The sequence below is a fragment of the Bos indicus genome, chromosome 12, assembly GCF_029378745.1.
Source record: "Bos indicus isolate NIAB-ARS_2022 breed Sahiwal x Tharparkar chromosome 12, NIAB-ARS_B.indTharparkar_mat_pri_1.0, whole genome shotgun sequence".
Classification (NCBI taxonomy): Eukaryota; Metazoa; Chordata; class Mammalia; order Artiodactyla; family Bovidae; genus Bos; species Bos indicus.
In genome coordinates this window covers 52535002-52561431 of record NC_091771.1, presented here as the reverse complement: position 1 = coordinate 52561431, position 26430 = coordinate 52535002, and the positions used below count along the sequence as shown (strand labels likewise).

The 26430-nt window shown below is 38.0% G+C and overlaps 1 protein-coding gene and 1 non-coding gene across 13 annotated transcripts in view; one reads left to right on the top strand and one right to left on the bottom strand.

Annotated features, from left to right (window-relative positions):
* Nucleotides 1-26430, bottom strand: part of SCEL (sciellin) — a 140464-nt gene that overhangs the window by 40888 nt on the left and 73146 nt on the right. For 9 of the 12 annotated variants that reach the window (XM_070800358.1, XM_070800363.1, XM_070800364.1 and 6 more), the window contains 12 exons: nt 24215-24274; nt 20317-20361; nt 18560-18619; nt 18200-18259; nt 16205-16264; nt 15513-15572; nt 15079-15138; nt 13347-13406; nt 7913-7972; nt 7174-7233; nt 5506-5565; nt 261-311 (listed from right to left, as the gene is read on the bottom strand). In XM_070800358.1, the coding sequence (XP_070656459.1) occupies nt 261-311; nt 5506-5565; nt 7174-7233; nt 7913-7972; nt 13347-13406; nt 15079-15138; nt 15513-15572; nt 16205-16264; nt 18200-18259; nt 18560-18619; nt 20317-20361; nt 24215-24274 (696 nt within the window). The remainder of the gene's footprint in view (nt 1-260; nt 312-5505; nt 5566-7173; nt 7234-7912; nt 7973-13346; nt 13407-15078; nt 15139-15512; nt 15573-16204; nt 16265-18199; nt 18260-18559; nt 18620-20316; nt 20362-24214; nt 24275-26430) is intronic. The other 3 variants (XM_070800360.1, XM_070800361.1, XM_019971594.2) reach the window with 3 other exon arrangements.
* TRNAR-CCU (transfer RNA arginine (anticodon CCU)) lies at nt 15762-15834 on the top strand. The gene has a single exon. It is a non-coding gene; the product is annotated as a tRNA-Arg (tRNA).

The window sequence follows — 26430 nt, the reverse complement described above, 5'->3', positions numbered from 1 at the left end:
TAGTTAAACTATAATTGCATTAAATGAATTTCTCACGTCATTATACAGAATTAGCTTCAATATTACAATTTGACAATATTATAATATAACAAATTGAAGCAATATAAAAACCTACCCAGCATTATTACATGTCAGCAAATCAATTTTTCTCTTTTTTTTTTCATATCCCTTTCAAACATCCTTAGCCAAATAATTAACTTTATTCTGGGGCATAAATTGAAGACTTGCTCATGAGTCTTCAACAATACTGATAAACTTACCTTTTCTTTGCTGAGGGAGTCACTTTAATAAGACTGTCCAGGTCTTGGCTCCTGAAAAATGTAAATTTTAATAGCTGGTAAAATAAAATAAAATCAGTTATAACTTGTATATTTTTTTAATCTTAATATTGAATAAAGTGATTGTTGCTAATTCAAAACTTCATTTTACTTGAATATTCTTTTTAGTTCTCTGTGAAACCAGATAGCTAATATAAATTCATTTCTTATACAACTACATATATATGAAAATTTAGTTTTATTCTTATTCCTTGCAAGACAAACTCAATTTAAGTTGCTCTTAAATTTCTTATTTCCTGTATTGTATTTGGTACTAGAATCAGCATTTAGAATTTGTTTCAAGGTTGTAATGAACAAGAGAAAAATCTGAAGTGTACATCATTTCCATGTATTCCTTGCTTCCCTCTCCTCAGAATAAAACAAAACAAAACCCTGGAACTTTTTAAAAAAGAGTGTAGGGCATACACACTGAGGAAACCAGAAGGGAAAGAGACACGTGTACCCCAATGTTCATTGCAGCACAGTTTATAATAGCCAGGACATGGAAGCAACCTAGATGTCCATCAGCAGATGAATGGATAAAAAAACTATGGTACATATACACAATGGAGTATTACTCAGCCATTAAAAAGAATACATTTGAATCAGTTCTAATGAGGTGGATGAAACTGGAGCCTATTATACAGAGTGAAGTAAGCCAGAAAGAAAAACACCAATACAGTATACTAACGCATATATATGGAATTTAGAAAGATGGTAACAATAACCCTGTGTACGAGACAGCAAAAGAGACAGTGATGTATAGAACAGTCTTATGGACTCTGTGGGAGAGGGAGAGGGTGGGAAGATTTGGGAGAATGGCATTGAAACATGTAAAATATCATGTATGAAACGAGTTGCCAGTCCAGGTTCGATGCACGATACTGGATGATTGGGGCTAGTGCACTGGGACGACCCAGAGGGATGGTATGGGGAGGGAGGAGGGAGGAGGGTTCAGGATGGGGAACACATGTATACCTGTGGTGGATTCATTTTGATATTTGACAAAACTAATACAATTATGTAAAGTTTAAAAATAAAATTAAAAATTAAAAAAAAATAAAAAAGAGTGTATTTCCTGATTCTAAGGTATGGAAGTAATATAAATAATATGAATATGTAACATAGAGGCAACTCCAAGATATTAAACAATTCAGAATCATGCTTCATGCATGGTCTATATCAGAACAAAGAAGACTTCTGACAATAAAATTTGCTTTTATACTCAAAAAGGCAATAATATTTATTTTCTTTATAATAAATACATTTTTTATATTTACTTTTTATAAAAAGAAATAGAGGAAAACAATAGAATGGGAAAGACTAGAGATCTCTTCAAGAAAATTAGAGATACCAAGGGAACATTTCATATAAAGATGGGCTAAATAAAGGACAGAAATGGTAGGGACCTAATAGAAGCAGATGATATTAAAAACAAGTGGTAAGAATACATGGAAGAACTGTACAAAAAAGATGTTCATGACCCGGATAATCACAATGGTGTGATCACTCACCTAGAGCCAGACATCCTGGAATGTGAAGTCAAGTGGGCCTTAGGAAGCATCACTATGAACAAAGCTAGTGGAAGTGATGGAATTACAGTTGAGCTATTTCAAATCCTGAAAGATGATGCTGTGAAAGTGCTGCACTCAAGATGCCAGCAAATTTGGAAAACTCAGCAGTGGCCAAAGGACTGGAAAAGGTCAGTTTTCATTCCAATCCCAAAGAAAGGCAATGCCAAAGGATGCTCAAACTACTGTACAATTGTGCTCATCTCACACGCTAGTAAAGTAATGCTCAAAATTCTCCAAGCCAGGCTTCAGCAATACGTGAACCATGAACTTCCAGATGTTCAAGCTGGTTTTAGAAAAGGCAGAGGAACCAGAGATCAAATTGCCAACATCCGCTGGATCATCAAAAAAGCAAGAGAGTTCCAGAAAAACATCTATTTCTGCTTTATTGACTATGCCAAAGCCTTTGACTGTGTGGATCACAATAAACTGTGGAAAATTCTGAAAGAGATGGGAATACCAGACCACCTGACCTGCCTCTTGAGAAACCTGTATGCAGGTCAGGAAGCAACAGTTAGAACTGGACATGAAACAACAGGCTGGTTCCAAATAGGAAAAGGAGTACGTCAAGGCTGTATATTGTCACCCTGCTTATTTAACTTATATGCAGAGTATATCATGAGAAACGCTGGACTGGAAGAAGCACAAACTGGAATCAAGATTGCTGGGAGAAATATCAATAACCTCAGATATGCAGATAACACCACCTTTATGGCAGAAAGTGAAGAGGAACTAAAGAGCCTTTTGATGAAAGTGAAAGAGGACAGTGAAAAAGATGGCTTAAAGCTCAACATTCAGAAAATGAAGATCATGGCATCCGGTCCCATCACTTCATGGGAAATAGATGGGGAAACAGTGGAAACAGTGGCTGACTTCATTTTTCTGGGTTCCAAAATCACTGCAGATGGTGACTGCAGCCATGAAATTAAAAGATGCTTACTCCTTGGAAGGAAAGTTATGATCAATCTAGACAGCATATTAAAAAGCAGAGACATTACTTTGCCAACAAAGGTCCATCTAGTCAAGGCTATGTTTTTTCCTGTGGTCATGTATGGATGTGAGAGTTGGACTGTGAAGAAAGCTGAGCCCCGAAGAATTGATGCTTTTGAACTGTGGTGTTGGAGAAGACTCTTGAGAGTCCGTTGGACTGCAAGGAGATCCAACCAGTCCATCCTAAAGGGGATCAATCCTAGGTATTCATTGAAGGGACTGATGCTGAAGCTGAAACTCCAATACTTTGGCCACCTCATGTGAAGAGTTGACTCATTGGAAAAGACCCTGATGCTGGGAATGATTGAGGGCAGGAGGAGAAGGGGATGACAGAGGATGAGATGGTTGGATGGCATCACCGCCTCAATGGGCATGGGTTTGGGCGGACTCCGGGAGTTGGTGATGGAGAGGGAGGCCTGGCGTGCTGTGGTTCATGGGGTTGCAAAGAGTCAGACAAGACTGAGCAACTGAACTGAACTTAACTGAGGCAATAATAGCTCTAAAAGGGGGCTTCCCTTGTGGCTCAGTGGTAAAGAACCCGCCTGCCAATGCAGGAGACAGGTTTGATCCCTGGGTTGAGAAGATGCCCTGGAGAAGGAAATGGCAACTCACTATAGATTCTTTCCGGGAGAATCCCATGGACAGAGGACCCTGGCAGGCTACATACAGTTCATGGGGTTGCAAAAGAGTCAGACACGACCTAGTGACTAAACAACAACAATCTCTAAAAAGACATTTCTGTTATTGCACTGGGCTTTCATATCAACTCTAACACCAAAAGGCCTAAACAAGATATATAACTTGATATACATTATTATTGGACAGTTTATTGTATATCCTGAAAAGAAAAGAGACTAGAAAGGCTTCTATCACCTAACTAATTTTTAGGATTAATCTATAAATGAATTTTATCGTGTTCATATCCTTCCATGTAAATTATTGCATTCTGTTATATTGAATTATTTGAAATGGTCATCTTGTGGGTCAAAAATTGTTGAATGTCAGCAATTTCATAAGATTCAACCGAATAGATTACTTCTTAGGTATCTTGTTTGAACTAAGCATTGAGTGGTGCAATGGGGACTCAGCAATGAAGAAAAACTGTAACAGTAATAATAATACCAATAGGTAATATCTAATAAGTACTTGGGGAATAAATGCTTCATAAGCTAATTTTTCTGATAATTCTCAAAGAAGGTAATTCTTACAATCCCCACTTTACAGATAAAGAAGCTGAGAATTCTAGGAGGTGAAATAATTTGTTCAAGGCTATACAGCTAACAGATATTCTCTAAACTAAAATATTTTACTACCAACTGGAAGAGATGAACACATGATGTAATGCAAGACATGGCAGAGGGTGGGTGCCGAAACAAGGCTCACACAAATTGCATGGGGAAGGTCATATGATTAAGGCTTTCTTCACTTTACAAATTAAGTCATCTTGGACGAGAGACAAGGGATAACTGTCTTTCATAGAATCTTAATCTGTAACATAAAGTATTACGTGGTCTCTGGATTTGGTATCTGACCTTTAGACAGTGACAATACATTATACTTTTATTTAGTGAACAAAATACAAGGACAATTTAGAACTCAATATGCAAATGAAAGAATGATAAATTCTTCAGTCTAACCATAAAGTGAATGAAGCAATATATGCAATGGAGGCTGTGTTTTGGAAGCTGTTCCAAGTTCATGCAGGGTTGATCCTCTTCACCTACCCACATGAAATACTGCCTAGGAATCAGCAGTCTGTGGTCGTCAAGCTAAACCCAGCCTGAAGTCTGGTTTTACAAGTAAAGTCTTATTGGAACACAGCCATTCCCATTCCTTTACAATGTGTTATTAATGATCGATAGTTTAAATAAAGACTGTTTTGGGCCCCTATACCTGAAATTTTATTCCCTAGCCCTTTAAGCAAAAGCCTGACTCTTGATCTAGTCTAATAGACTTTATATGATAGCTATCTACTGTAAAAATAGAATTCCTAGAAGCAAAGTAAGATAGAAAACTCTGTGAGAGAGAAGGTATGCTTTGGTACCTTTTATATTTAACTCACATTCAAACTAGCATAACAATATGTGTTTATAGGTTCATGGTTTGGCTATATCTCTTTATTTACTCAACACAGTGTACCTTAAAGAATATTATTTTTGTATTCTTTATTATTTCAGTGAACTAACTATAATTTTTTTAAATGACCTCCCAACTTTAGGAATTATTGGAGTGTAAATGGAAGAGGAGAGGGAAAAAATGATGACAGATGGAGGATGAATGAAAGAGATTTTCTTCACATGAAGACCTTCTCTTAGGCTGCTTATTTCTAGGAGATTGGAGAAGATACTTCATCCCAGGAGGAATCTCGATTTATTTTGAGGAAATCCCAAGCATGGAAAACAAATCCCACATGGATAAGAGATTATTCTCATAGTTTAAGGAATTCCTCCACAAATATTCACAGCCAGGGACCCCTGAATAAGGGAATTGAACACTAGTTTTCTGATACAGAGCTGTTGTTTTGGGTCCCCTTATTGGCAGTTTCTTCGATGGAACAATCAGTTTTATCATATTTTCTAAGTTGAACAGAATGAAACGGAGAAATAGAAGAGCTTCATAAACCTCACCCTTGGTTAGTTTTGTTTGTTTCTGGAGTCACTCTGATGACGTTGTCAAGACTTTGGTCCCTTTAAGACATGGAAAAAGGGATGAGATCATATGACAGGTTACATCAAGTGGTTGAAAATATTTACTAAAATGGAAGAGCATTTTTTGTTACAAAAATATTTTACTAGAAACTATTTATTAAAATAGAGATCATCTCAAGAGATTGGAAGGTTTTCATTGTTGACTCTGAAAATATATATTTGGACCTAACTATAACCACATAGAAATAATGAACAATAATTAGTGGTTTCAGAAAATTCATGATGTGCCAGGCACTGTGCTAAGTGATTTATATGATTCAACACTCATATCAACCCTATGAAATAGTATAAAAATATTAATAAACAGAAACCTCAATGAAATAGAGTTGGGAGACCAGAATGGGGGCTCTCTCCTGCCCTGTGCCAATAGCAAAAGCCAGCAGGAAGAGGAAAGACTGTTCTTCTTTCCTGGCGAGGACTCAGCCAATTGAAAAGCTGTGAACTCTCTGTTTACTTTGGTCCTCCCAATCTCCTTTCCCCCCTCCCCTCTATAAAAGTGTTCTTCCTTCCCCTGCAGGGACTAGCATGTGGCTCCCCATGGTTGCAGACCCCAGACTACAATTCTCTGATGATCTGAGCAAATCCGTCTTAGCTGGAGAAATATCTGACAATCTATTTTTTTCAGGTCAACAATAGGAAGTATCATCATCTCCATTTCACAAAAACTGAGACCCACAAAGATGAAGCTTTCCCCACGTGGCCTGCAGTGGCAAGGCTGGAATGGAAAGCTATGTAATTAACTCCAGAGTGTGCACACTTGTCATAACACCAACCGTCTTATTGGAAATTATTAACTGAATTGACATTGGAAGTGACGAGGGAGCATCTGGCCCGATTTCCTCACTGTGAGCATGAGAAAACCGAAGTCCAAACAGGAGCGTGATCAGGGCCATTTCTCACTGTTAGTGAGGGCAGAGTCATGCCCAGACCCACATCTCTGGGCTCTGGTCTGATGCTCTTTCCTCTCTCTTGTGCCATCCCTCTGCTTAAGAAAATTAAACAAACTAACCAATAAAAGTGTCCTGACCACTACTGTTTGGAACAGGGAACTCTGCTCTATGTTATGTGATAGCTGGGATGGGAGTTAGAGGGAGAATGGATACATGTATATGAATGGGTGAGTCCCTTTGCTGTCCACCTGAAACTATCACAGCATTGTTAACCAGCTACACCCCAAAACAAAACAAAAAGCTTTAAAAAAATAGCTAAGTAAAATGATTGCACATAAAAGACTACCCAGAAAACCATCATTTCCCTCAGCCCTTGACAAGCAAACACTTTATTTTCTTGGTTGCCAATGGATTTGCCATTCTGGACATTTCAGATAAATGATATATAATTGTGAAAAAACGTGTCTTGTCCATCCCGGGAAAACACTGCACCTACTGAATCAAAATACCTACATTGTATTAGAAATTGGCTGACCAAAGTCTTTAACAGCTTACATATGAGGTAGTGCAGCTTACACGCTTTTTCTTGAACTACCATTGATACTATAGCAGTGTCAGTCTGCTGAAATGATGATTTAAGTATGTTTTTAAGCATTGGTTAACATGAAACAAAAAAGAGGAATGTACTAAAGCTTACCCTTGCACACTTTCCCCAGTTCTTGGGTTCACTTTGATGAGGTTATCCAGGTCTTTGGAACTTTAAACAAAAAGAAACGTAATAAGTAAAAATGAAATTATGTCAACTAATTAAGTCAAACTAATTACTTTATAGGATATATGTGCTCAAGATGAATTTTGCAATTAAGTTTTGAGATAAATCAATACCAGTCTATATGTTTCACTTAAAACAGTAAAACTTTTTTGACTTTCATTGGTATCAGTTTCCTATATACCCTCAAAATAAAACCATAAAATTAGGGCAAGATTGAGTTTAAAAGATCATCTCTGGAATTATTTGCCCCCAAAAATCCCACCTTGTCAGCCCCATTTAGTATTCTACCTGATGCAATAGCTATAATTAAACTGTGTTTTGTTAATAATTTCCATTTAAAGGGATTTAAATGGAAATTTAAACACTTTTGGATTTAAACACTTTTTTCTTTAAAGGGATTCTATATCCATTATTTCACAGGATCTTTATAATAATCAAACAACAAAGTGGAACAGACATTATGATCTTAATTTTATAACTAAAGAAGTCTCAGCTTGGTATTCAAGGGACTTGCTCAAAGATATCCAGCTGATAAGTAGTGGAATTCAGATGTTTTGACTCCAAACCACTTTTCAACACAGCTTCTCTAATGAGAGCCACAGACTGATTCAGAACTTGATGCACAAATTGATGGGAAGGAAGAAAGATAAGGTGTAATCCTCACCTTGGGTTACTTCTGTTAACTTCAGGGGTCACTTGGATGAGATTGTCAAGACTCTGGCCCCTTTAAAACATACAAAAAGTGGTAAAGTTGATAACAGATTACAACCAAGTTAATAAAACTATTCATTAAAACTCAGAAATAGTATAAACACTGAGATCATGCCAAAGAGCTGAAGATTGTTAAAAGCACACAGAAGTATGTAGGGATTTATACATCTCTGAAACTCATTGAGACTCAGAGAGACAATACTTTAATCTTGGAGCCATCAGGCACTAGCAAATACTGAGATAGGCCTCTACTTTGATTCACTGAATGCTATGCCCTTACCTTTTCCAGGTGCACTAAACATACTCTGTAATAGTCTGTGTACACAGTCCTGAAACATTCCACAAGGCACAACTCTACCCATCAGCTTCCAACATGCTGTGCGAATTTTGAACTTTGGAGAACACTTATTTTGTAAAATTGTCAGCCGTTAGCAGATTTTCTATTTAAACACTGGATTTAGATAAGTATACCCTGAATATTCATTTGAAGGACTGCTGCTGAAGCCGAAGCTCCAATACTTTGGCCACCTGATATGAAGAGACAACTCATTGGAAAAGACCCTGATGCTGGGAAAGATTGAAGGCAGAAGAAGAAGGAGGTGACAGAAGATGAGATGGTTGGATGGTATCACCAGCTCAATGGACATAAGTTTGAGCAAGCTCCGGGATATGCTGAAGGACAGGGAAGCCTGGTGTGCTGCAGTCCATGGGGTCGCAAAGAGTCAGACATGCATGACTCAGCGACTGAACAACAATAACAAGAAGCAATTTGTTAAAGTCCATAATATACAATCTGTTATCTCCTGCTGGTACCTACTGTGTATTAAAACTACAAATTTTGACTGGTTGTGTTGGCAATAAACAATAAGATTAAAATCTATCAACTTTTGAAATGTAAGTTATAATGTAAAACACCATGTAGTCACTGAGAATGACTCAATATTTTACAGTTACCCTTTAGGATCTGTGCTTCTGATCTTAATGGAATTTTTCTTTTTCCTATTGCTTCTACATGTGTTTTCCACATTCCCAGTGCTAGCCAACGTGCCTCTGATCTACGGAGGATAACATATGGGTAAAGAACATCCACAGAAGGGACATTTACACCCTGTATCCCCAGGCCCCGTGGCCCTGCTAAGATCAGATCATAAAGTCTCCAAGGTGGTGTCAATGCAACATCAAAAGATACAGATATCTGGAAGCAGCTAGCTAGATACTGACTCAAGTTCTTACTTATTTCCAGATGTATGAGAATGTGCACATCCATGCTAAAAGCGACAATAAAAAGTTTGAACCTTTTTCATGCAAATAATGAAATTGTTAACCCCGAAAAAAACAACTATTCTACCCCAGAATATCCTATGTTGATTTTTTTTAACCCTTTGTTGCCTAAACAAAATACGTGGAATTCGAATGCCAGTGACTGAGAAAAAAATATTCCCAGAATTCTGTTTCTAGTACTTTAAGTACTAGAAACAGTAGTACTCATTTGAGTACTCAAGAAGAAATCCCACAGCATTAAGCACTGCAACTCCTCTCTTGTAATATGTGTTGGTTCTGTTGGAGACCTTGATCTCTTTATTTTGAATAAAGCACCCAGAGGGTTGTCTAAATTTTAAGGTTCATAAACTCAATAAAGAAGAATGTGCTAGTTAAAGTAGTAATGGAAAATAATATTTTGAGCTCCACGGTGGGAAGCAGTGCCTCATAGTGTATATCTCTTCAATACTTATGCAGTCTTTCAATCCACAAACAGTTACAGAAAGCCTACCATGGCCCCAAGTGCTGGGATAGCTGTGACCAATACAGACAGGCTTAACCCTAAAGAAACATCCATTCCAGGACTTCCCGGTGGTCCAGTGGTTAAGAATCTGCCTGCCAATGCAGCGAACACTATTTCCATCCTTGGTCTAGGAAGATCCTACATGCTGCAGGCAACTAAGGGCACAATTACTAGAGTTTGGCGCTCTAGAGCCCACAAGCCACAAGTACTAAAGCCCACATGCCCTACAGCCCATGCTCCACACAAGAGAAGCCACCCCAAACAGAAACCCATGCACTGCAGCTGGAGGGCAGTCCCCACTCACTGAAACTAGAGAAAGCTCGCGTGCAGCAACGAAGACCCCATGCAGTCAAAAATAATAAATTAAAATCAGTAAATTTAAAAAAGAAGCTTCCATTCTAACTTGGCAAGAGGCAGGCTATATGCAATCAAACATACAAATGAATGCTACAATTCTAGATAATAACATATGGTATTAAAAAATCAGTGCCTGGTGCCTGTGATGCTAGGTTTGGAGAAGGGCGTGGTGATGTAATTATATTCAATGGTTAGAAACAGTCTCTTTGAGAAGCTAACAATTTGGGAATAGAGCTACCCAAAGTGGGAATAGCAATCACAGAAGTGTTAAGGCAGGAGTAAGGCTGGATAGAAAAGAGCTAAGTTTGGCTGGACTTTACTGAACATGTGAAAGGCCATCGCTCAAGTTTAGAACTTAATTCTACCTGAATTAAGAGAACTTTGAAAGTTTTTTAATAAGGGAGGGAGACAATCTTGTTTTATTTTTAAGAGATCCACAGAGTTTAATGATGCTTGATGAAACGAAAAAAGAAGACTACTGCCCTTAAGGCTCCCAGGAAGCATACACATACAAATACACGAATAGACACAAAGACTGCAACACTCTTACACACATACACACAAGTGCACACACATACACAATCGTGCACATAGGTACTCATATACATACAAAAGCACACGGATATACTCACACATATATTCAGGCATGCACAAGCATTTGGACAGATGTATACAATCACACACATGTCTGCACATACATGCATACACTCATATGCATTCACACATGTAGGCACACACGTATGTACACACAAGTATACACATGTGAATGCATACATTTGTGTGTGTGTGCATGTGTACACGTAGGCAAACACATACACACACACACCCCTCAACCTATGAAAAACAGTAGGTAATGATTTGAAATACTCTCTTTAATAAAAATTAGAAAGATAAACCATGAATTTCTCTTGTAGAGTCAAAGTAAATTAAGTATTTGAAAGTATCTGAATCATTGTTGTTGTTTAGTCGCTAAGTCATGTCCAACTCTTTGCTACCCTGTGGACTGTAGTCTATCAGGGTCCTCTGTCCCTGGAATTCTCCAGGCAAGAAACCTGGAGTGGATTGCCATTTCCTTCTCTGGTGGATATTTCCTACCCAGAGATCAAACCTACATCTCCTGCACTGGCAGGCAGATTTTTTACCGCTGAGCCACCAGGGAAGCCCCATCTAAATCATTAAGAAAACATAATTCATGTGAATCTTTATTATCGCTGTTAATTATTTGTATCTCCAATGTGCCAAGTATGATAGCATTATGATCTCTAAATTGAAGCATGGGGGAAGTGACAAGGCCAGAATTTGAACCCTGATCCTTTAGACTCCCTGCTCCCTTTCACTGCCTCAAGCTCCCTCCCTGAAACACCTAGGTAACCAGGGAAATCAGCACTTTCTTCTTAGTTTATTGGCTGCAAAAAACTGCACGTCTGTAACACAATGGGTCACTGGGTCTGCAACCACACCAGCACTGCTGAGAACAGGACGGCCTGACGATGCACACCAGCTTCAGCTAGCCGGGGCCTGCAGGCTTTAGTGCCACAGTTTAGAATCAACTCCTAATATCATGTACTGAGTGAACGAATGGAAAGAGGTTCAAAAGAAACCACATGGAATTACTTGGTATGCTTCTCAGCAACATGACAACAAGCTCAGTTTCAGATATGTTCCATCTGTCTTTTAAAAAATAAAAAAAAAGCAAGAGGACATAAGCTTTCCAGATTTCCTTGGCAATTCACGGGTAGGGCAAGTCTTTTACAAAGTACACTTTGTTAACCTCTTCATCTTTAAACATACATTACACAACATACACATATACACACTGCATACAAATATAGTATACATGCATACATGATCTGTACATAAACACATTCACACACACTACTTACACACCCACAGAATACACTTATTTATATTCACTATGCATTCATACACGTACACTTATACACACATACTACTTACATACACACATATACATTTATTTATATATATAAATATACACATTGCGATGGGCTTTCCTCGTGGTTTAGACCAAGGACAGAGTAATCTGGTGGGCTACAGTCCATGGGATTGCAGAGAGTCACATGGCTGAGCAACTAACACTTTCACTTTCATATCCACACTGTGATGGTTAATTTCACAGGTCAGCTTGACCAGGCCACAGGGTGCCCAGATGTTTGGTCAAATATTATTCCAGGTATGCTGTGGGGGAGTTTGGGGATGAGCTTAACATCTGAATCTGTAGACTGAGTAAAGCAGATGGCCATCCCCAACATGGGTGGGCCATGGCTATTCAGTTGAAAGACTGAATAGAACAAAAAGGCTGAGGTAAGAGGAGACTTTGCCTGCCTGAGTGCTTGACCTGAAACATTGCTCTTCTCTTGCCCTTGAACTGAAGCTTAAACGTGGGCTCTCCTGGTCTAAGGCCTTCAAACTGGAACTGGAACTACACAACTGGTTGGGTCTCTAGCTTGCCAACAATAGATCTTGGGAACTCTCAGCATCCATAAGGGTATGTGCTAATTCCTTATAATAAATCTCCCTTTCTACCTGTATATCCTACTGTATTTCTACTGTATATTCTACTGTTTTGTTTCTCTGGAGAATCCAGATTAATACACACTCATACACATATCAACACACTTATATATGCACACATACATTTATACATAACACAGTTTTTTATATCTTTAATAAATAAAATTAACTTAAAGTATATTTTTTAAAAATTTGATTTATTTTATATTGGAATATAGCCAATTAACAATGTTGTGATAGTTTCAGGTAGACAGCAAAAGGAGTCAACATATATATACATGTATCCCTTCTTCCTCAACCTTCTCTGCCACCCAGGCTGCCACATAACATGGAGCAGAGTTCCCTGTGGTATACAGTAGGCCCTTGTTGGTTATCCATTCTAAATATAGAGTGTGTACATATGACATTACTATTTACACTGTACATACACATACATCCTCACACACACATACATACAAAGCAATAAATACTAGATAAGGTGGTCAAGTTCCCATTAAATTTCTCAAAATCTACCTTATAGCAGATGTCACCTGAGAATAAAATGCAAGAGGTCACTTCTGTGTATCAGTCATACAGAATTGCTTAATATGATGTATTTGGGAAAAAATAGTTCAGTTTGGTTTGAATTCCAATTTGCTCTCCTGAATGCAAATACTCAGAATTCTAGTAAGTTTATAAATGTCAAAGGAGAAATGAAAAGCTTTAAATTACTTACCTCTTAATATTTTTATGTGTTTCAGGGTTTACTTTAATAAGCCCATTGAGGTCTTGCTTCCTTTGAGTAAGGAAATGAGTTTTAATGAATGTCATTAAAATAAAACACTAATCAAGTGAACAATGATTGGAAAAATTAAGAAGTGATAAAATATACACATTCTCTATCAATGTAATTTTTAAAGCTCTAAATGCAAATTAAAACTCTTCTCTCACATCCTGAGCTAAAAACCATTTAAGTTTCTTAATTTATCAACAAGAAACTTAGCATGTTTCTGTTTTATTCTCAAAATGTGTATGTATACATTAAAAGACTTACTATTTAACAAAATCAACTTTGCCCTCAGATATATCTTGTTTGAATATCCCAGATGGATGGCACTGAAGTAACATAAGTTATTAATAGATAAAGTTCTATACTGGATCCAGATATAATGTAAATTTCCATCTAATAAATCAGATATAATTGCCTGTTTTATTTTTAGATGACAGTAATAATATAAATAATAGTTTTACAGTATTAAAATAATAAAAATAGATATCTTCATATAAATGCAACCACTCCCCCAAATCAAGCCTTTTAGAATATAATTAAATTGTGTGTGTGTGTTAGTTGCTCAGTCATGTCCAACTCTTTGTAACCCAATGGACTGCAGCCCAATAGACTCTTCTGTCCATGGGATTCTCCAGGCAAGAATGCTGGAGTGGGTAGCCATTCCCTTTTCCAGGGGATCTTCCAAACCCAAGGATTGAACCCAAGTCTCCTGCATTGCAGGCATATTCTTTACCATCTGAGCCAACAGGAAAGCCCATAATTAGATTATGGTAAATTATAAGAGCAAGAAAAAGGCCTTAACATGGTAGGAAAATAAACGACTCACTTCTTGGGGAGATGAATGTTTCCTCCATTAAAAGGCACTGAGAAATATCAGAAAGGGCACAGCCCGAATCCAAAGGTGGCAGGAGGAGCTGGCAGAGGTACTGTGACTGGGCCCTGCTGCCTGTGGGCCCAGCTCTGAGCAAGGCCAGGATGAGAGGCTCTTACTCGCAGTGTGTACCGCCCAGCGCCTCCCTTAGATCGCCTTCTGAGACACCATCCGTAGAGAAGTTGCTGTCATGAATTTTAGTCTAGCCTCACTCTTGGTTACCTTTGCCATTTTAAAAACTCACTTTTAAAATGTCAAGATTTCACTTTCTTTAGACACAAAGGAATTCAATTCAATAACTCACCTCTAAAGCCAAACCAAAATCTGGGAGAAAAGGCAACTTCCTATCAAACATTGGCACAATTCTTCAAAAATAAGCAATCTTATGGGGAGCAAGGAGGAAAGGTCATGTGACCCATCATTCTTATCCAATTCCATACTAGTAAAACATGTTTATGAAATTAAAGTGCCAAATCATTTTATCTTTGTCCTTCCCTGTGGCTCAGATGGTAAAGAATGTTCCTGCAATGCAGGAGACCCAGGTTCACTCTCTGAGTTGCGAAGATCCCCTGGAGAAGGAAATGGCAACCCACTCCAGTATTCTTCCCTGGAGAATCCCATGGACAGAGCAGCCTGGCAGGCTACAGTCTATGGGGTTGCAAAGAGTCAGACAGTGAAAGGTCATGTAGCCCCTCATTATTATCCAATTCCATGCTAGTAAAACATGTTTCTGAAATTAAAATGTCAACTCATTTTATTTTATTGTCACTTACAGAAATCAGATTTAAAGACACTAGTATGTCTTACCCAGTGGTGTTTGCACTTTCTTTGGGATTCACTTTGATAATGCTATCAAGGTCTTTACTTCTTAAAAAAAAGAAAATTAGATCAGTTTCAAAGTATTCCCATAGTATTTTTTAATATACACATTCCACATTATTTATGATTAATTCAAGCTTTCAGAGAAAATTATTATACTAGTATTAAATTAATTTTTGTTATAAAACATATCTATCAATAAAAAGTTAACTTAATCTCTAGGATTCTATTGGGCTACGTGAATTTAAATTAAGATAGAACATTCTATAGACTCTCCAGGGTAAAGCTCGGGGCAATAGGGTTCAGACACAGAGGAGAGGAGCCAGACTCAAAGATATGTCCCCCTTCAATGGGCTGAGAAAATCACACAGCTAACCCAGGGGAAAATAACCAAGATTCGGAAACATAAAAGCTGATCTCACCCTCTGCTTGTCTGATCTGTCGTGGCATTTGCTTTAATAACCTCTTTGAGATCTTGGCTTCTTTGGGAAAAATATGAAAACCTGTATCAGTTAGGTTGCATTCAGTTTTCTCTGAAAACCATATAAACAAGAACATTCCTGAAAGGGTGTCAGATGTTTCCAGGGCCAACTGACTGGAGAAATTGTGATGTAATTTTTCCTTAGCTTATCTTTATTAATTTTCACAATTTAAAAAGCTTCACCAGGACTTCCCTGGTGGTCCAGTGGTTAAGATTCTACACTCCTAATGCAGGGGGCCCAGGTTCAATCCCTGGTCAGGGAACTAGATCTCTCATGCCGCAGCTAAGACCCAAGACAACCAAAAAAATTTAAAAAAAAAAAAAAACTTTACCAACACACTTCTCACTTTGCTTTTTTGTCCTTTATATTTCTCAATTTAAATAGAAAATTTGTCTCATTTTTAAGTTATTTAAGAAAATATAGAATAACAGGCTTTCTTGCACATTAGGGCAACGCAAGCATGTGGTCTTATAGAAACAGGATTCATCATATTCCTTACTTCCTCTCTCTGACAGACCCCAAAGTACAATGGCTCATCTGTGACAGAGGAAACCATAACACTCCATTTCTAATGAGGTGTAAAAAGCTAGCATGAAAAAAGGGAGCCCCATCATGTTAGAAGCTTTACTTACCCTTTCTTGATTTTGTCAGCCCTTTGATTAACTTTAATAAGACTTCCAAGGCCTTGGTTTCTTTACAACATTGGAGGGGGTGGAGAGAGCAGAGCAGTGAAGAGAGAAAGAGAAAAATTCAACAGCAGATTTCTCACAATAGGAGTAAGATGTTATCAGCACCTAAAACATCAGAAGTCTTTAGAAATATTTAATTCAAGCAGCTCTTCTCATGCCAAATGCTGATATGCTAACTATCCTATAGTGAGGGCCCAACCATGACTCAGTCGTGATTAACTCAATTTAAAAGTTCTTTCCACATTTCAACTTTTGCTTTCTTTATCCTTCGAGGGTGGGTTGGTGGGAAGCTAACTTTAATACACGTGTTGAGCTATTGTCTGCCTTAAACATGAAAATCATTCATATTAAGGGTAGAAATCAGAGGATCAGCATTTTGAATCTAAACACTTTGAAGATTTAGAAAAGTTATCTTTAATAAAAAGAAACCTTGGAAAAGTAGAAATAACTCTATGATGACTCCAGTGCTTTATATGAGTTGGTCACAACCAATAAAACTTTCACAGGCTGATAGCTTAAAACAGGGAAAATGAAAGCTAATCTTTCTAAATCCCCCGATTGTTCAATGTTATTTTCATCTGTCTCTGTCTTTCACTGTGATAAGACTGTTGACATCTGAGGTTTTCTTTCTGTATAAAGAAGAAGGAGGGAAGAAGGAAAAAGAACTATGCCTGCCGCCTACTACACCATTGAGAGCTGTCTTTTCTGCATCAAAGCCCAGTCACTATCAAGCTATCCCAGATCACAAATCATTCCCTTTTTACTTCTTCCCTAGCCCATACAATGATTGACTTGTGATACTCATCTCCCTTTTCCTAATTTACACCACTTTAATGGAAAACTCATATAACCACTTATAGAGAATTGACTGTTTTCTCACTTCATCTGTTCTCTATTAAAAAAAAAATCACCCATAATAATGCTTGCTGATTCATACTATACTAATACATTGTTAATAAGTATTCAATGTCTGAATGGAGGTGGTGATTGTCAACAATTTTTACTATATAGATTTTGTTAAATGCTCTACATTAGAGAGGGTTAAGAAGGCATACTTCCAAGCTTGACCAGGAAAGCTGGAATATCTGCCTGTGCACAGATTGGCAGAGATTAATGGTTTTTAAAGATAACCAGGACAATAGAAATCATCATGTTAGGAAGGCAAATCTAATGATTAACCGAATACAAGGTAAAAATAGCCAATCTGGAGAAAAAGCAGTGGAGACCCCATACGTCTTTAGCCTTATGCAGTTCTTGATTGTTCTGGGATTTTCTTTAATGAAACTGTCAAAAGTTTGATATTTTTCAACATGAAAAATAATATCAGTAGTAATTCATTTTCTAGTATATCAGTGTCAGTCTAGAACTGTAAGTCCACTTCTTTAAATGTTCAGTTACTGACCATTAATTAACACTTTTTATGATACAAAGTCAATAAAAGCATGGCTTTTGACCTTGAGATGTTTACAAGTGCATCTGAGTGATAGACAAATGAAGTGAGTTGATCAACATTCCAATTGAAAAATGCTTTAGTCCCTGGTAAAGACTTCAGGGGTGAGGGGCTATACAATTGGCATCAAAATGTCTTATAGTGAATATATTTAGTCCATAAACCAGCCTATTGTCCACTACGTCTAGTGATCTGTTTGATTTCTTTCACTTTTAGATGTAAGAGGGAACTTGGAGACCATCTATTTAGATCATACCCTTCATTTTATGGATTGAGGAAACAGAGGCCACTTGTCCAGGGTCACCCTGATTGATCCTAGTGACAGAGGTAGCACCAAGATACCCGCCCCCCCATCTCCTGACCCTGATCAAGGGTCTGTTCCACCAGCCTGTCTGACTCTTGTCTTGAGCAGAAGGTCTCCCCCAGGAAATGGCACACAGTTTACAAATCAATCAAAAAAGGCTGTAAGAGTCTCAATCAGATCTTACCCTTTGCCATCTTTATCTGTCCGGGTATTCACAAAGATGAGATTTTCAAGGCTTTTGGCTCTAAAAAACACAAAGAAATTAAAATAAGAGACTGCATATTGAAAAAAAAATTATGTTATCTTGAAAGGTCAGATACAGTAAAAAATTTTCATGAATTGCTCATTTACTCTTACTGAATAGAGCAGCAGAAATCCTTCTGGGCAATTATGTCTGAACTACATGTACAATACTGAGTGCACCGCCCCATCTGTTAGCACATTTTTATGCCAGAGGAGATAACTCCCTTCCAGCTAATGTCTGAAAGAATAAAACAAGCAATCTGGAAGATAATATTTTCAGGTTAGAGACAGATGCACTTACCTTTTCTCCATTAATTCTGACTTAAGATTTGCTCTGAAGAGACCATCGAGACCTTGATTTCTTTAAAAGAATTGAGTAAAAAACCTTGTCACTATTAATGATGGATACTTAACTCATATAAGCAAAGATCAGTTTATATCTGAGATAGGAAATAGAAGTTGTTTGGGAAAGATGAGCCACAATTCTTGAAATCACTTTATTCCAAACAGATTTTTTTCCTAGACTCAAATATTAAACTGCAGTGGACCTTGGAGAAAAGAAAAGAAGATACAAACTGGGGAGCTGCAAGCTGTAATAAGTCCATTGTTTGCATTCAAGAAATGTTATAGTATGAGCCAATATTTACAAAGCTGATCATGACATGTGGACGCCTGGAGTTTCAGAATCTCCTGAAAGTGTCCTGCAACTCTGGGCTCAAATTCTCACATTGCAATTGGAGCTGAGAAACATTCAGGCATCTGAGACAGGCACTCCCTCCATGTTTCAGAGCCAGCTCCCTTCATGCATCTCTACCCGCCTGGCCTCATCAGACTGCGGAGTCTGATTCCTGATCTAATACCTCCTCTCTCTGTAAATTAAAAAAAAAAAACAAACTGAAAAGCAGCAAATCGTAGTGAGTCATTGGTTCAGTTCAGTTCAGTCACTCAGTCGTGTCCGACTCTTTGCAACCCCATGAACCACAGCACGCCAGACCTCCCTGTCCATCACCAATTCCTGGAGTCCACCCAAACCCATGTCCATTGAGTTGGTGACGCCATCCAATCATCTCATCATCTGTTGTCCCCTTCTCCTCCTGCCCTCAATCTTTCCCAGCATCAGGGTCTTTTCAAATGAGTCAGCTTTTCGCATCAGGTGGCCAACGTATTGGAGTTTCAGCTTCAACATCAGTCCTTCCAATGAACACCCAGGACTGATCTCCTTTAGGATGGACTGGTTGGATCTCCTTGCAGTCCAAGGGACTCTCAAGAGTCTTCTCCAACACCACAGTTCAAAAGCATCAATTCTGCAGTGGTCAGCTTTCTTTATAGTCCAATTCTCATATCCATACATGACCACTGGAAAAACCATAGCCTTGACTAGACGGGCCTTTGTTGTCAAAGTAATGTCTCTGTTTTTTAATATGCTGTCTAGGTTGGTCATAACTTTCCTTCCAGGTGAGTCCTTGGTAGTCATTTATTAATAGATCATTTTTGTCAACACAGGGCATGAAAAATCACATCTCTTTATCATCAGATCTATGAACTCATTTGATATTTGCTTTGTTTCTCCTTCACTCTGGTACCTACTTATTTTGTGCATTAGTGGGCCAAGTAACAGAGAGAAAACTAAAATTGCACTTCAAGCTTCAATTAATAAGATCTGTAAATTATGCAATTACAAATGATTCAAAATAAGCAGGTAATATTAACTAAGAAAATTAGTGGGTTTTGTAGTGATTAAACTAAAAGCATTCAGTGACCAAACAAAACTATTTACATACTAATATAATGGAATTTCAGGAAGATAAATGTGTTTATTTTTATAACTGCTTTACTAAACAATGGTGTATGAAAATCAATGACAGTTTAATATTAGTACCTTTAAATTGTAATAACCATTTGTAACAATGATGAAATGAAGATTTCTGCAAGCTTTTTGTCCAAGATTTGTAGGACACTTTTGACTAGCCCAGTATATGGGTCCTCATGCTCTAAACTACTGAAAAGCACCAAAGGGAATTCAGTAATAAAGCAAAAAAAAAAAAAAAAAGATCTTACCTATTCAAACTTTTGTTCATTTTGATGAGATTATCCAATTCTTCACTTTGGGAAGAGAAAGAATATCTCCATTCAGTAAAAGTCAGGGACAGATTCAGCTTAAAACAACTGTTTCTGAGTTTTCTGAAGTTCAACAAATATCCCACCTTCATCATCCATGAAAAACATGTCTATCTTCCAAAGCTCTCCTCAGACAGACCTTTCTGCAACAAATCTTTCCCAGTCCTTTTAGTGAATAGAGAGTCCTACATTTTTGGAAGCTTTGCAGTGTTTTGGGTTTTTATATCTCCTTTATGGTACTTACCTTGCTATACTTTGTAATGTATTAGGTTGGCCAAAAAGTTCGCTTAATTTTAAGTAAAAATAAGACATGTTTTTCAGATTCACCAAGAATTTTATTGAATAACTTATTCACTAACCAAACTTTTTGCCCAACCCAGTAATAGTCACACAATTGTCTCCTTGCTTCTACATATATAAGTGTGAGTGTACATAGAGAGAAACACAGACACATACACACACTCCCACACCACTTAAAATTTAGAACAGTTTTATATTGGATCCTCTTCAGTGCTTAATCCGGAGTTTTTCACACAGTAGATGCTTAATACAAGGTCAAAGTGCATCAAAAAATATAGGTATGTTGACTTATTATAGATTCTATCTTTGCATAATGTGCTTGCACAGAGAAAATTTTGGAAAATACTTGTTTATCAGTAAGTCTGGTCTCTTTTTGGAATTCTACTCTCCCTCATTCCAGGTCAGCTAGATTTGCTCTCCTGCTTTTGTATTTGAGAACTGTGAAGTCTATTGGCTGCTTTTTCAGGAGCTACCTGTTTAAGCCAAACCCCTGGGTTCTGGAATATTCCTTAGCTCAGCCCTCTCCCCCAAGAAGGTGACTGGAGTGGATTTTCCTTCCTGTTTGCTCCTCACAGAACCTCCTCCCCTCATCCCTTCTATCTACCCGCTTTACCCTCATTTCTCTTGCCTTCCTCATCCAGTTTTCCAGTTCATAAATCTTGGTTCTCTCTTCTTCCTGCTCTAAAACCACACATTTTCCACACTTTCTCAATGTTCCTCTTTCTTCTTGAGTCATCACTGGTGTAGACCAGGAGGCCAAGGAAGTAGGTAGTTAGACATTCAGGTTCCCAAGTCAGGGATACTTGGATTCCAATCCAGGCTTTACTGCTTATTACTTGGTGACTCTGGGTGAGTTGTCTAACCTCTTGCTCTCTCAGTTTTTTCAGTTGCAAAGTAAGAATACTAATCGTCCCCACCTCAGAAAAGAACCAATAAGTTAATGAATAGAAAGTGATCAGCGTGATGCCTAGCATGTCATAAACTCTCAATTAATTTTGGCAATTATAGTAAACAGTACCCAGGCAATATTAATGTTTTCATTTTTAAAATGCTTGCCATATTTATTTTTTAAACTGAATTTAGAGGCACCAAGACTTTGGCTCAGCTCTCGAGAGGTCACTGAGTCACTAATGTGCTTAGAGATGCCTGGTACAGCAGATCACCAGAAGAGTTACTGGCATGGTCCTCTCAGGGACCTGAAAAACTTATTCAATCAACGGCCATCACAGAGATGAATCCTTTCAAGTAATATTGCGTATTCATTGGTAGAGCCAAAGGCTGAGAATAAATATAGAAATGTGAAAGTTGCTAATCCTGACAAAAAATGGATTAATGTTCTATCCTTGCATGGGACAAATGTTACCCAGACCCTAACACAACACTATATTGTCATCTCTTATTTGAAATTCTACCTTCCAACTCTGAGGCTACAAATCTGTTCCATGCCCTCTAGGGAAAGAGCAAGCTCTATACATTTTCGCTCCAAACCTTTCTGACTGGTGAGTCACAATGATGAGATTATCAGGATATGGGGTTCCACAAGAAAATTAGCATAGGTCATGAAAAGACACTCTGTGGGAAATTAAGTAAAATGTGGACTGCATTGTGAATGAAGAAGCTGGGCTTTAAAAATGGCATCAAGTTGATGAAAGCTTGGATATTAAGTTTCACCACTGCATTTGCAATAAATTAAATGCTCTTAGTCAGATAGGAGTAATAGTCCATTTCCCAAAGGAGTATTACAAAGCAACTCAGATAAACATAAAAGCTATATCGAGTCCCTACATATAGCCCAGAGCATCAGACATTTCCCCCGGTCCCCGTCAAAGTAGCAGCTTCTCCCTGTGAATAACGTGTCTGGCTGTGGAATTTGTGTATCCTGGTGAGGAAGAGGGGACAGGAAAGCTAATCCAACTGAAGCTCTCACTGTTTTTGTTTGACTGGTGCCAAACCGTAATTGCCCTTCGGCATCACTCACCTATCTCTCCCTTAAACAGCTGTCAAAAATTATCCAGTCCAAAACACTGTTCAATCCCCATAAAAATATTCCTCAAACAAAAATAAATTAAAAAATGAGAAATCTAGACACTTAGACAACGGAAGAAATGAAAATAAAAATTTTAGGATACTTTCCACTGTCTCTGTCCAAATTTAGACTGTGTCCATGAGCTGCAGAGAAGAGCTCACCATCACTTCTGTGACTCCTTCTCAGGTCTTTGAGCTGGCAATCCTAACAACCCTCTTAGCACTGCTAACTTCCACTGAACAAGGAAAAAAATTCTGTAGGCATGGGATTAAACCACGGAATGTTTATACCCAAGGTTTTCTCACTGCTCAGCATTGTCTTACCATTATCCACTATATAAACACTTCTGCTTTGCACAAAGCATTGTGTTAGACTTTGCAGATGACAGATGGTGAGAAAGACAAAATACCTGCTCTAGGAGATTAAAGAGATAACAAAGAAGATGAGACATTTACATAAATACCACAAAACAATACTAAATATGATTAGCTGTTATGTAACTTGAATACTAGGACTCTAATCGCTTAAGGAGGCAGAAGTCACATCTCACTGGGTCACTCACTTGGAAAAGACCTCACAGAGGCGTTGGTATCTGATCTGGATCTTGAAAAATGGGTAGAACTTGAATGTATTGATACGGTGGCCTTGAGGCTGGAAAAGGCGTCATGAATAGAATGGTATAGACAAAGGCAGAGGCTCTGGAAACTTCAGAAAGGAAGTGGTTTAATTTGGTATTGAATGTAGGATAAATGGAACTGGTGAAGTCCAAAATTGCTAAGGAATGTTATGTCAGAACCAGGTTAACAAAGGCGTTACATGACGTTATATGCAATTGACTAGGCCATGGGGAGCCACGTGGAGTGATTTTTCAAGCAGAATCATAGAAAGAAAACTCCAGCAGTGATGGTAGTAATGGTCTAGTGGGAGAAGAGACTGGAGGAGTGTCAGTCAGTCTGAATAGCTACTCTGATAACCTGTGACGGAACCAATGAGGGTTTGAACTGGGTGAGACCATGGGTGTGTGCAGGGCACTTTAGACATTTAATCCACACATGCTTGATACTACATAGAGGGGTCAAGATGGAAGAATCAAAAATGATTCCAGAAAGGTGGGCTTGCCTGAATGAAAGAACACAGAGAAGGCAGGAAATACCACGTTTGGGGAGGAAGTTGAAAATAACCTGGGGTATTCTATATGGGGGTGCTGGGGAGATGGACAAGCACAGACCCGGGTCAGAACATACATACAGGACTGGGGATTTGGAGCAAGGTCAGCACCATGAGCGTCACTCCACAGAAGAGAAAGCGGAGAAAGAAGAGTGTCCGTCCGTGTCAGTATTACCCGTTTCTCAGGAACACTAATCTAGAGAGTGACTCTTTCTTCCTTCAAATTATATATAATAAGCAGCATCAGGCTTTCGTTCATATTTGGAAGATTTAAAGGTACTGGCTAAGCATTTTTGAAACAGAGAGAGAAGAAAAATGCAAGTTCAAAACCTCTTGAGCGCTCACCCCTTGTTAGTTTTCTGAAGCGAAGTGGCCACTTTGACAATGTTCTCCAGATCCTGACTCCTTCAAACAATGAAAAATAAACTCATGTCAATGACAACTGAGCTATGCTTAAAGGAACTAAAGTAACTGTGTTCAGTGAAGAAAGCAAAAGTCCATACGTTATCAGAAATTACTGACTTTAACTGAGTAACAATAGCCTATCACATCAGCTCACAGCACTCACACAAGGGCACACGTGCACGCCAGTCACTCCACCGGGGCATCGCCTCTGCCACCTAGTGCTCACTGAAATAATTACAGTTTCTCCTAAAGACGTGTATCGGCTATGTGCAAGTTATGTACTTAAAAAGGATATGGGGGGGAAATTCAATTAACTGCACAAGTAAACACAGAGTATGTTTAGAAGTTTTTCTATCAACCAGAGAACATTATAATGTCACTGAGCATACATTATACATAACATTATAATGGCACTGAGCATATATCCTTGGGCTTCCCTGGTGGCTTAGATGGTAAAGAATCCACATGCCAATGCAGGAGACCTAGCTTCGATCCCTGGGTTGGGAAGATCCCCTGGAGAAGGGAATGGCAACCTGCTCCAGCATTCTTGCCTGGAGAATCCCATGGACAGAAGAGCGTGGCAGGCTACCACTCACAGGGGCTCAAAGAGTCGGGCACGACTGAGTGACTAACACTTGCAGTTTTCAAGCAACATTGAGCAACATATTCAGAAGATCAATTAACCCCTTATATGAAGTGAAAGTATCTGTCTTCTTAGGCTTCCAAAGGGAAAGAAAGTACATTTAAAACTGTAGGGTACGTGGAATCACCTGACATGTAATGGACTTACATCTCTAGGTCATGAAAAGGAATAATTTTAGGTTTACCTGAATTAAGACCTGTGTTTCATAAACAATACTGTATAGAAAGTTAACAGAGTTCCATGAAGAAAGAATTTTGTAGTCAAGTGAACTGAGGAAACATAACTGACTTTTAGAGATTTGGAATGTACATATATGCACACTGAAGGCTCTGGAAATTCATGATAGAGAAATCTATTCTCCTGTGTTTCCTAAATGTGTTGGCTTTTAAATGCCTCTTTCCCAGAACATTCATTGATATCTTGTGGCACATAGGACATACTGTAGAAAATGCTGAGATACAACTGTACCTTAAGTCAGTAGGTAACTCCTTTAACTCTCCTAAAAGGTAAGGTATCTGCATGACATAAGTCTAAGAGTCACGGGGGATAATAAAGAAAAAAAAATACATAAAGTTTTGCACTTTTAAAAGTGTTTTCAGTTAAAAAAAATTGTTTAAAATAAAGATTTATTATAATGGTTAAGATGGTAAATTAAGATGGGCTTCCCAGGTGGCTCTAGTGGTAAAGAACTTGCCTGCCAATGGAGGTAGGCATAAGAGACATGGGTTTGATAACCTGGGTCGGGAAGATCCCCTGGAGAAGGGAATGGCAACCCACTCCAGTATTCTTACCTGGAGAAGCCCATGGACAGAGGAACCTGGAAGGCTACAGTCCATGGGGTTGCAAAGAGTTAGACACAACTGAAGCGACTTATCCCACATGAACAAGATGGTAAATTAATGCTGTGTTTTTTACCATAAAAAACAAACTGGTTTATCATATTGGTTGACTTATAAAATAACATTGTTCAAAAACTAATTTCAAAAATAGTATTTTTTCAAATAAATAAATAAAGATACATCTAAAACAAATACTAAACCAGATGGGATGTTTAAGACAATAGGCATAAACCAGGACTGTCATGGGGAAATCTTACTCAAAAGCATCAATACAATTTGTAAGCCTTTTACTGATGGTGCAGGAGAAGCTCAGTGACCTTATCATACAGCCAATTCCAAGCAAAGGTTTTGTAGACATTCAGTCAGATGACTGTATTTCCACCTATTCCCTTACACATCAACATCAGCTTATGTCATAGACTCTGGGACAAGTGTTAGGAATAAAGAGAGATTTTCCTGTCTTAAGGGGTTTGATCTTATTCTGTTATCACATTCAGGGAATTTTGGTTGTTCTTAATGTAATATTTAGAAATAGCAATAAAAGGAATAAAATTATCTAAGTACATATAAAAATATTTATTACCCACTATTGAAGTCAGATGGAAAACTGATTTTGTCTGTTTTATTAATTTCATGTATGTTTCAGTGTTCTAATAAAGCATACTTTATCATTT